The following is an 11662-nucleotide window of genomic DNA, read 5'->3' as shown; positions in this document are numbered from 1 at the left end:
CTGATTTCTAACACTTGTAAGATTGCTGTCAAGATCGAATAACCTGACATTTAATAAGCACCCAGTAAATATTATCATGTCAGGAGAGTTGCTTATTGATTTTCACCTCAAGTCTGAACTTCTTTCTGAGAATTTTGCTCTGTTTTTTAAACAAGGGGTTTTAATGTAATTCTCTTCCTCTACATGTGAGCTTCTTTAAGGCATTCTATACACATGTGGGGTCTGGAGTGCGCGGCAGATCTAGTTTTCAGTCTCATCTATAACTACGGCCATGTCCCAAATTAAGCCTCTGGAACAGATGCCGAGGGAGACTAGAAGTGAACGTTCAGGATATACTTTCTGGTATATCGTCTACCTTGAGAGAAAAGGATTTAAACCCACAGAATAATACACAGGTTGGTGAACACCTGACAATAATAACAAAAGATGCACTGACTTATAAAAAGTCTTTTACTATGTATCCCAGGATGGCCAATACAAGCTGGTTAGGTAATTAGCCCTTCAAGAGTTCTTTTACAGTCATATAAAAATGCTTTGCCTTGTTAAAAAAAGATATCTAGTCTACCAAAAACATATCCATTAATGGGCTTGGTGTTGTTTCTTTTCTTCCATTTTCAGGTTTGCAAGATGATCAAAAATACCTACATATCATCTCTGAGCACACCAGCTGTCCATTAGCTAATCAGTTTTGGCAATACAGTGCACAGAGGTATACCACCACTGGTTTCTGACATTAAGTTAGCTTTAAGCTTATTGGCTATTCGTACAATTGGAGGCAGCTTGCAACCCAGGCCCTGGAAAGCATTTGCAGGGTTTACTACCCTTTTGCCTGACACCTTTTCAGTGGTGAGAGGTCTGGGCACAGACTTGCTAATCCAAGGGTGTCTTAGTGCTTGAGCTGGGGTCAGGCGGGCAGAGGGGTCCCAGGTAAGACACCTTTTCAAAAAGTCTATGAAGAAGTAATCATCACACCCCTTCAGTGCTGTCCGCCAGTCTTTGCTGCCTGGGGGACCCCGCTTCTTACCCCTCCGTGAACGACCTCCCACAAACACAACCCTCCCATCTGCCCGACTGGTCACAAAACAGTAGCGAGGTAGGCCCCTGGAGTTAATAAAGTACTTGGCACGTTTGGATTGCTCCAGGAGTTTTGGTGGTGGCATCCCTAGAAGCTCCATCATACAGGCCAGCTGGTCTCCTTCATCCTCTCCAGGGAAGAGAGGATGTCCTGTTAAAAGTTCTGCAAGGATGCAGCCAAAACTCCACATGTCAATGGACGTGCTGTAGCGGCTTCCTAAGATGATCTCTGGAGCTCTGTAGAACCGAGACTGGATATAGGTGTAAAGCTTCCGGTACTCAAAACAGCTGGACCCAAAGTCAATGACCTTAGTCGCACTGTGCCCACAGTGTTTCAGGAGAATGTTTTCTGGCTTCAGGTCACAGTGAATGATCTTGTTTCTGTGGAGAGCATCCAAGGATTGCAAGATGGATTGAGCAAACTTGCGAACCAACTGGATACTAAAACCCTGGAACTTGTTTTTTTTCATGAGCTCATAAAGGTCTACGCTCAGTAACTCAAAGGCCATGCAAACATGGTTCCGGAACGTGAAACTTTCCAGCATATGAATAATGTTCATGCTACCGGTTTTATCCTGCTTTTTAAGATGCTCCAAAATCCGGATCTCCTCGGCTGCTTGGCGATGGAGGTGCTTTTCATTGCGTACCATCTTCAGGGCCACGTACTGTCGAAGTTTGTGATCATAGACCCGGGCTACCTGCCCAAAACTGCCCTTGCCAATAATTTTCAGCACCTCATATCGATAAGCTAGATGGTCTCGAGGCACGTGAATGTAGGCCCCATCTGCATCATCATAACCCCCATTATTGGGACCACCGATAACTCCATGTCTTTTTTTGGCATTTGGACCCACAAAGTAAATTTCTGGATAATTGATGATTTCCAGCTTCTCATAAGCAGTGAGGTGGTGTTTATACTGCTTCAGTGCTTGTTCTGGAGTCAGAGGCAACACTTTGGATGCTTTGGATGAACTGCTGGATTTTACTGTATTCACACGATCTGAACTTTTACCCTGAGAAACTGTAGGAGAGCATTTTTCAGAGTCGTTGATGCCATCTGACTGAAAAGTATCAGATCTTCTGTTGCCAGATTCTTGAAATAGTTGTTCTACCTTCATCTCACCTCCATTCAGGAAGCACTGAGTAGGATCTCTTGTTAAATGCTCAGTGGTGATCTACGGCAAAGAGAAGTGAATCTATGTTAAAGTCACTAACAACGGTGGAAGAACGAAAGAATCGTCCCCCTGACTGAACAAAACAACAAAACATGCCAGTTGTGTAGTTAAAAGGCCCAAAAGTGAGATAAGAAAAGCAGGAGTCTCTAGAAACTCGTGTTATGTTAATCCTTAGGTTCCCTGACTGCTGTGGCCACCCCAGCCCCACTACATAGGCCTCCCTTTGTTCAAAACAAGACGGTCATCTTACCATACCCGAAACATGCTAGATTCCTTCTAACTGGTATGTCTTCCTACCGAGAATCTTTTCACCCCATCCACTCAAATCCTACGCTCTTTCAAAGCCCAATGCTAGTCCTCCCTCTTCCACTTAGAACTACTCCAAGCCCATACTAACTATGGCTCCACTCACATCTTAGCTGCAGCTTTTCGAGTCTACCACGTAATCTGGCCCTTGTTATATATATACTGTCCTATATTGTTCACAAACTGTTTCAAGTATCTTCCCAAATCTTAAGGGCATGTACCAGGAGCAAATGAATACATATTAAAGTGTTCTGTAAATGATACAGGGACAGAGGCAGGATGTGATCCCCAGGTCTTCTGAATCTTGGTCCAGAACATTAACATAACCTGGTACCAGCTTCTCCTAGTGCCTGTACTATTCTCCAGTAGGGCTGAATGTTGACCTTGGCCTGGAATCAACCAAGGCCTCATCGTCTACTCCTGGGTCCCCAAATACATGATCGCATCTTCCTATCTCAGTTCATTGAATCACAAAATTTCTAATCCAGAGAGAACTCTTGAGATCACCAAGGCCAATTCTTTATGTATCTGATGAATAGCAGTGAGAATCTAAGGCCCCAGGGTGCTGCTTGTAAAACTCTCCTAAAGACAAAGAGTCTCCTTTCTCTCTCCTTCCCTTGCTCATAGACACATACACTAGTCTCCCTCAGCAAACGCCTACGTGACAAAGGCATACAACTCTTTTTACTTGATTTGGCATCACCTTTTCCTGCAAGGAACAATAACCCGCAGAAGAAAACTCTACTTATTAAATACCTCTGAAATGAAATAAGATTCTTTGAAACTCGATGGAGGGAAAGACAATGAAAAAGCCAAACGCTAAAAAAAATACTAAGAAAAATATAAGAATGTGCTAGAAGGAAAGAAGAAAAAAAGTGCTACATCTGTTGTTTAAAAAAAATAGTCTGGGATACTTCAAAGAACAACTGTTTTTCTTAACAGACCCTGAAGAACTTTACCCCCGATCTGTATGATTGAGAGCCTCTACGATCAGGGGTAGATAATTCCAGAGAAGCTCTGAGCTATCTTTATGATCTCTTAAAATATAACGCAAATTATAAGGTAATGATCCAAAGTGGCCAACCATTTAAAAAAGAGAATTTTAATATAACCTAAGCAAACAACACCTGACCCATCACCTATATAAATAAAAATATAAAAGATGTAAATATAAAAAACAAAAAAGGGATGAAAAAAAAATTAAGTGTTGGCATACTTTAGACAGCCCCTTATTTAGTTATAAAAGCACGACATTAGTTCCTGCCTGCTTCTTTTAGGTCATTTAATCAATTTAAACATTTATATAGTACTACAGTTACAAAAATGAGGCACTGCACCATCTTACATATAAGCAAAGCAGCCAGTACAACGGTAGCCATACTTTGGCATTGAGTTTCTCAATAAAGAGGCAAGATACGGACCAGGAGAGGTCTCTGATACCAAAATAGAGAACTATCACTAGTCAAGAAAATAAAACACAGGCTGGCAGACAGAACCTAAATACCTTGCTAAGATGTAAATATAATGCAACATTTTGTTTATCAGCAATTAAGTCAAATAACCATTCCTGTTTTTAGGGATGGAAAAAAAAGGCCTCATCCATCCATCTAACATTCACATGAGCACTAATTGTTCACAATTATAAAAGTGCCAAAAAACAGGTTACCTCAAGGCACTACAATCTATTAGGAGATAGGTTTGGCTGAACTAGGGAATTATAATTATTTGGTTTTAGGTAGATTTACATAACAAAACCAAATATTTGCATGCATCTAAACCAGTTTTCCTTAAATTTTTACTACCTAACCTAAATGCATCTAAATATTTACTGCTAAAATCCTGGGGACACATTCTGAAGAAATGTGAAGTCAGAAGGCCTAGGTTGGGGTCCTGGCTACACTGCTCAAAAACTGTAGGTCCCAGGGTAGGCTTAACCTTTAGCCCAGTTTCTTAGCCTCAATTTCTTTATCTTTAAAATGTAGATAATAATACCTCCTTGCAGGATGTTGTGTGAATCAAATTATAATTAATAATATATGTGAAAGACCCTCAGAAACTATAAAACATGTTAAAAACACTGGTAACAGTTAGGCAAAATTCTCAATATATTGTTTAAACTCCAATACACCCTCCCTATCCCCTTTCAGCTTCTCTTTTCTCTCTGTGGTGCCTTCCTCTGCAGTTCCAGACTCCCTCCACCAGACATCTGGCATTAACTATGCCTTCTGCTCCGTGAAGGCCTGCACAATCAGCCTTCCCTTAGGATGCATGGAAACACCTCACCCACTTTCTCCCCCACATAAAACCTCCTTTCAACTTGCCATGCAATTTAATGGGTTATCTCTCCAGACATATTTGACCTTTAAAAAGAGCAATGCCTTAACCCAAGGGAATGACTCTCTAGGACCCGCGGTCATCAATGACAAGCTGGTAGGAAAGGTATTTGTGGTCCAGGGTCCACCCCTGGGCATTTCACCTACTCTACCTACATGTAAGGCTGTGCTGGCTCTGGAGGTATTCATTTCTGTTTGTGGTAAAGAGAGGGTCTCAGGTACAGACTGTTAATAAGAACAGAAATTTAACTTCCACAGAACTATTACAATAAGATTAAGGATGTCATTTGGATTTCCTGACTCATGGTTTTTCCTTAAAGTGAGCCTAAATCTCTCTCTCTGCAAATTAAGTCTTATTTTGCCCTCCGGAACTACACAGGAGTGTCCAAATTTCCATGTTAAAGCCCTTCAGATACCTAAAAGGGGCTGTCCTGCCTTCCCCATTTTTTCTCGAGGCTCATCATCCCCATCACATCCTCCACCTCACACAGCCTGGGTCAGGCTGCCTTACTATATCCTATTCACGTTCTCAACACGTATGGGCTGCACGTTATATCTCTCTGCAAGTGTGGCTTCCAGAACAGAACAAGACACTTCAGGTCTAGTCCCCTGAGGACTGTCAAGGTTTGAACCTCCAATGAATCTGAAGAATTCCAGAAAGAAATTTTTCCACACAGGGAGGGGTTCTCACCTTAGCTTTCTTTCCTTTCCTGTAATAACTCAAATACTGCTCTGAATCAATTATGTATCAAGTCTGCTGTGCTATAAATAAAATCTTCCTTCCGTTCTAGGAGAATCTAGAATTTTCACACATGTTAAAGTAGTTACAAAACACTATATATTTCTAGTCTAGGGTTATAATCACAATAACTGACCAATGTCTGCTATCGACTTCAAATATTTTAACTATGTAATTATATCCAGAGAGACAAATAATGCCAGATTAATCCTGTTTTATTTAAGAATGCTTCATGTACATTGTTAATTTGGAGCGCTCTTTTTTTTTTTTTTAACACCCCTGTATTGGAGTATAATTGCTTTACAATGGTGTGTTAGTTTCTGCTTTATAACAAAGCGAATCACCCATACATATACATATGTCCCCATATCTCCTCCCTCTTGTGTCTCCCATCCTCCCTATCCCACCCCTCTAGGTGGTCACAAAGCACCGAGCTGATCAATTTGGAGCACTCTTGACATTTCAAATAGAATCTTCAACTGCGTTAATCAAGTCTTAAAGATCTTGTTGAGAAATTCAGAAAAGGAATATCCTTCTCGTCCAGATATAAAACACCACCCCCTCCCTCGTTCTCGACCCTAAATCTCTGCAACACAAAGCTAACCCAATAAAAGCCTATGAGCAGATGATTTATAGTTTACAACAAGAATGTAAGGGCATCTTGGATAAACAAGGAAGCCAAAGCTCTTTGTGAAATGAGCAATAGCGTCTCGCAATGGAGTCATGGCATAATGAACTATAAGTGTTACTAAGAGGTCAAAAGCACTTTTTTCAGCAAAATTTGCAAAGACAGCATTGTTTTAGAATCTAAAATCTTGTGTTTTGCAAGCTGTGTTACTCTGAATACCACACAGTAAAAAAAATTCATTTTGATCCTGAAACATACAATTTAATTGCCCTACTATATGGTGATTAGCACTGGCCAACTGAAGTAAAGTTAAAATGGACTTTAAGTCACATGATGACGGACTGTAAAAGTTTCCCAGAGAGATGTGCTAATTGTCAGCAAGTAACCACGAAATCTGATAGTCAACACACGAGTATATAGGTGGTTCTGGAGCTCTTAGAGGTTTTTACATATTAAAAACAATAAGCTTGTGGAGAAAGGAAACTTACTGCACTTTGGAAAGGAGATTAAAAATAGGGTGACCAGCCTTCCAAATATATGTAGCCCGTATCTTGTAATATTATTAGCCTTGAAAGTAGTGAAGGGGTTGATTTTTAATGGCAAAAGCTGACAAACCGTTGGGAAGGACTATGAAAAATGCAAGCAGTGTTTTACATAGAAATAATTTTAGGTCTTAAACAGAAATATGAAGGAGAACTATTGATAAATTAGTCTACTCAATTATTCAGTTTGTTCGTTGATGATATATGCAGCAAATTTTAAAGTCACAGGATAGATTCTCCCTGTCATGGAACTTGTCCAAAACCCTGCTCTCCCTACCTCTCTATGAGTGCCGAGGGAATGGGAATTAATTTATTCTCTTAAACATAAAACGGTGTCAAAAGCTAAATGTCTGCAAGCTCCAAAATGATTAAATGCATCGAAACCAAAATGTATTGCTCAAGTTTCATTTATGATCTATAAAATGGTTCTCTTAAGCATACTAATAAGCTAGGACTGCATTTCTACCGTGCAGGAAAAATCTGCAGATCTGTAAGTTCAGAGGTATTTTCTGTTTCTTGTTCTTGTTAAAATGAGCCATCATAATATAGTGTACATATCATTCTATGAAAAAAAAAAATAACCACTATCTAGGGCTTCCCTGGTGGCGCAGTGGTTGAGAGTCCGCCTGCCGATGCAGGGGACACGGGTTCGTGTCCCGGTCTGGGAAGATCCCACATGCCGCGGAGTGGCTGGGCCCGTCAGCCATGGCCGCTGAGTCCGGAGCCTGTGCTCCGCAACGGGAGAGGCCACAACGGTGAGAGGCCTGCGTACCGCAGAAAAAAAACAAAACAAACACTATCTAGATAAAAGTAGCATGTCGTTTTTTTCCCTATTTACCCCAGTGATTGAAAGGAATAGGTGGGCTCCAAATCAAAATCATTCTGAAAAGCTGAACTTGGACCACAGAAACTGTTATTTCAAAGTCAAGAGAAACCAAAAGTGAATAAAAAAGAGCCTGGGTTACCAGTGACATGTAACTGTACCTTGACCATTTAAAGTAGCACTTCCTCCTTTCCAGGCCCATTAGAGCTCAAAGAATTACTTCATTTACTTACATTTAGTCTTCTGGGTAGAGGTGGTTCAGAAGGATTGCAGAGTGCATTTGAACAGGGTGAGCCTTTGGTTTCATCTATTATCACGACACTATCATAGACAAAATCATCCAATCTAGTTGAAAGGATTACAGATAAAATCTGTCAGTAACTGAAGTATATAAATTTGTATTTCCAAAACACCCTTTAACTGCTTCATATCTGCTACAAAGAATAATTAATACAAACAAATGTCCACACTGCATTTTGGCACTGAATACACACCACAGGGGTATTTGGCAGAGGAAGGGAGGAAACCCAACTTTTCCTCCTTTTTTTATTTTTAAAGAAAGGACAGCATTTCTAGGTTTATAGTTTGAAATTGTTAAAATACGTCTTACTTTCTGAATGTTGTTAACAATAGGGACCATCAAAAGAATCTCATTTAACTTACTACTTGAAAACGAAGGCTAGTTGAAATCTGAAGCCTAAAAGCTAACCAGAACAAACAAACAGACAGAGAACTGTACTTTCAAGTCGGAGCCTTGGATTCTAATCTCAGCTCTACCACTGGCTACTCTACCTTCCTCTCTGAGCCGTTGGCCACATGTTGTAAAGGGAAGAATAGTTCCAGTCTACGCACTTCTGGGTCTCACAAGCAAGAAATAAAAGGCCTTCTTAGGGCTTTCTCTATATTTATTTATTTATTTTCCTACTTAACATCTATCTAACTTGTAGAAAACTACAGTGAATTCTACAGCAAATACTATAGGGATTCTCTACATTACAAAACGTACTGGATTTCACATCTTTACCCACTTAATTTTCGGGTGGATGGTGGAAGCTAAATGCCAAATGATAATTTCTCTGCTCTTTAACACTGTGCCTCCCTCCACCGCTGTAAGGGAACACAAAAGACGGAGAGGATTTATTTAATCCACAGGATGGCTCTGAATAATGTATTTCATCTGCCACCAAGAACATGGATTTCCCAGTAACACACATCAGCATTTCATTGTATCATTTTTACATGATATACTATGAATACAATGATAATGAGCCAGCTGCAAGGGAAGAATTTTTTTTAATCTTTAAAACTATGCTGGAATATTTTAGTGGCTTATAAAAACTGTTTTGTAAAATTCCAGAGTTTTCTTAATCGATGTGTTATAGGAGTACAAAGAGAAAAAAAAAACCCGAAAAACAAAAACCAAACAGAAAACCCACTACAAATTATTTTTGGAATGTTCTCTTTTTAAAAAACATGCTTACATTCTGATAAAATTATACCTTTACGGGAACTGCTTCATTGACAAGAACCAAAAATTCTGGATGTGACTGATTCTTTGCCAACAGCACGAATAAAACAAACAAAATGGGACAGACGTCCACATTTACAAAGAAGAAGACAGACTGAAGACCTACAAGATTTCCTATAAATAGCCAAAGGAAATTACCCAAAGGTAGTCTCCATGCAAATGAAGTGGGCAGGTGGTCCCTACTCTCCATTAAGGTGTAAAATCCTATGAAAGGTGGAGAATCTCTCAAAACACGATCCACAAAAAGTCCTACTCGGCAGAGCCCCTCACCTACACCCCTCACGGCAAAGCCCTTGGTTATCTGCTCTGAGCAACAGGGCTTATTGGAAAAGGTATTGCTCCCTGTGTCCCCCAGTTTGCTAAAAAGCCCCACCAAAAACATCCCAGCTTCTCAGAGTTCCTACCATATACCCCCGATGTAGGACTTCAGAAATAATCCCCAGGGTGGGAATTCTTCTTTGCCTAACTCCTTTCTAGCCCACTCCCGCGCTGGGCTGGGGGCAGGGGAGCTGATGGAGAGGAAGAGGGTGGGCCAGTCCCGGAGAGGGAGTCAGACCCCTTCCCTCGTCCTTACTGCTTGGGGGCTCGCTCAACCTCCAGCCCAGTCCATCCACGCCCCCCGACCTCGCCTGCCAGCTGCAGCGGCTCCTTCGGGAGCCCCAGCGCGTTATCCCCCGGCGCCGTTACCTCCGCGGCTGGGGCGGCAGTCCGTCTCCTGGCGGCCCCGCATCTTTCCGCCTGGACCCGCGAGCTGTGCCTCCCATCCGTTAGCTCCGGACCCCCCGGAGGGAGGGGCGGCGTTTGGACGGTCAGGCGAGCAGCGTCCACCTGAGCTGGGGCGGCTGCCTCCCGGGCCGCGACGTTTCCTCGGTACCTCTCTTCCACACAGTGCAGCTCCCAGCGCGTCCGCTCGGGACTGGCTGGGGTCGACAACTGCCGAGGAGCAGCAGGGGCGGGAAGGGGAGCGGTGTGGTCGCCTAGCAACCGCGACACGCCCCTTGAAACGCCTCGGCGCAACAATGTGGCCACGCACAGGGGCGGGGCCGAGGCCACTCCCCACTGAGCGGCGCGTGTCTCGGAAGCTCTCGCTGGCCCTGGAAGGTGGGAGGCGGGAGGCTGGGAACCCGCCGCCTGAGGTTCTCTGGTCGCTGGCCGAGGCCTGAGGGCCGCGGCTGGGGAGGTAGAAGGGCCCTGACGGGGTGTTTGTGAAATAGCAGCCCCCGATTTCTGCCTCAGAAGTGGCAGCCGGCACCTCACGGTCAGCTAGCTATCTCTTAGCAAGTTGCAGCCTAGAGTTCTAAAACCTCCCTTGAATATGAATAAAATGAGAACGAAAGACATGGGTAATTTCTCAGACTTCTCCACTGAGGGGCGTCCCTCCGGAGGGTAATGAGTTAACAGAGGAAACCAATAATAATAAACCCACTTTGTGACACCACCGGCGCCACGAATCTTTTCATTTAACCTCGGTAACCATACTAGATGACATCCCTCTTTTATATAGATTTAACTAGGATCCGGAATTTAAGCTGAGGTATGTCTGACTCCCCTGCAATGGGATGCCACGGATGGTAGGGCTCAGAGCCATTTTAAGGATGAGGAAAGTGAGGCCAGAGGAGATCTGTGGTTGGCAAAGCCTGAACTAAACGTCTCCAAATTCCCAGCCTTCGTCCTGCTGCACCAGACCCCCTGGAAAGAAGGCTCTTCCTGTCTTCTTCCTTGGAATGGGTGGGGGTTTTCCCTTTGCTTTTCTGAAAAGTTAAGATGCCTCGGCAACACCAAGGGTAAGCGGATTTGGATAGTTGGAACGAAAGTGAAAGGGAAGGAGGTTAAAACAGAAGCACACAAGTGTTGTTTTCTTGAGCGTAACAGCCAGTCGGATTATCTAAACCTACAAAACACGAGGCAGGCTGTCTGACCCTTGAGGAGAGAACTAAACGTTATGGAAATGCCGAACACGGGCGCCACCTGGCGGGGTGGGGCTTGGGGACTCATTGCCCCAAGCCTGCAGAGCATAGTCCAGAAACCTGAACATTTGCATCCAAGGCTCATTTCCGTGAGACTAAAAGTCAGAGTCCCTGTTCTCATGTCTTTAGTAAAAATGCCCTTAAAATCCAAAGGCTCTTCACTTTATAAATTACTAATGTGTCCGTTTGGGGAACTTTACAATCAATGTTTTCTTTAGCCTATGATAAAAATATAAATTCAAAGATTTTCTTCCATGATGATTTAAAATTTTTTTCTAATCTTATGAATAAGCTTTTTTTCCTAACCTCGCCCAGCCCCTCCCCCACCCTTCCCCAACCAGAACAATCCTGCTTTCATGTGGGTTTGTATTTAGACTCCTATGGAAGATTTTGTTTGAAGGAAGAGTTCCACGGCAGCGAAAGGTTTGGACTAGATTGTTGCTGAGGTCCTTTCCAGCTCTAAGGTTGCAAAATTGTATTAAATAATCATTGTTCTTAGTACTTATGTGGACCCCTCAGACCACTTTACTGCACTAAACGTTTCGAT

General features: G+C 42.6%; 1 protein-coding gene across 1 annotated transcript; it reads right to left on the bottom strand.

The window, feature by feature from the left end:
- Window positions 1–638: 638 nt before the first annotated feature.
- LOC309797823 (dual specificity tyrosine-phosphorylation-regulated kinase 3-like) lies at window positions 639–10024 on the bottom strand. The gene is made up of 3 exons (XM_082646221.1): window positions 9836–10024; window positions 7854–7965; window positions 639–2249 (listed from the first exon to the last, which is right to left on the bottom strand). The coding sequence occupies exons 1-3, from the start codon at window positions 9910–9912 to the stop codon at window positions 675–677; spliced, it is 1764 nt and encodes a 587-aa protein (XP_082502347.1). The 5' UTR covers window positions 9913–10024; the 3' UTR covers window positions 639–674.
- Window positions 10025–11662: the final 1638 nt, after the last annotated feature.

Source organism: Mesoplodon mirus, assembly GCF_964341445.2.
Source record: "Mesoplodon mirus genome assembly, contig: HAP1_SCAFFOLD_1041, whole genome shotgun sequence".
In the NCBI taxonomy this organism is placed as follows: domain Eukaryota; kingdom Metazoa; phylum Chordata; class Mammalia; order Artiodactyla; family Ziphiidae; genus Mesoplodon; species Mesoplodon mirus.
The sequence above is the reverse complement of the archived record's forward strand: the minus strand, read 5'-3'. Positions and strand labels throughout refer to the sequence as shown.

Bases quoted from the DNA above. Each gene is read 5' to 3' on its own strand.
- LOC309797823 (XM_082646221.1), bottom strand. From the start codon at position 9,912: ATGGGAGGCACAGCTCGCGGGTCCAGGCGGAAAGATGCGGGGCCGCCA. The intron at 7,966-9,835 runs GTAACGGCGCCG...CCTTTCAACTAG, and splicing joins CTGCCGCCCCAGCCGCGGAG to ATTGGATGATTTTGTCTATG. The intron at 2,250-7,853 runs GTAAGTAAATGA...TCTTTGCCGTAG, and splicing joins CTCTACCCAGAAGACTAAAT to ATCACCACTGAGCATTTAAC.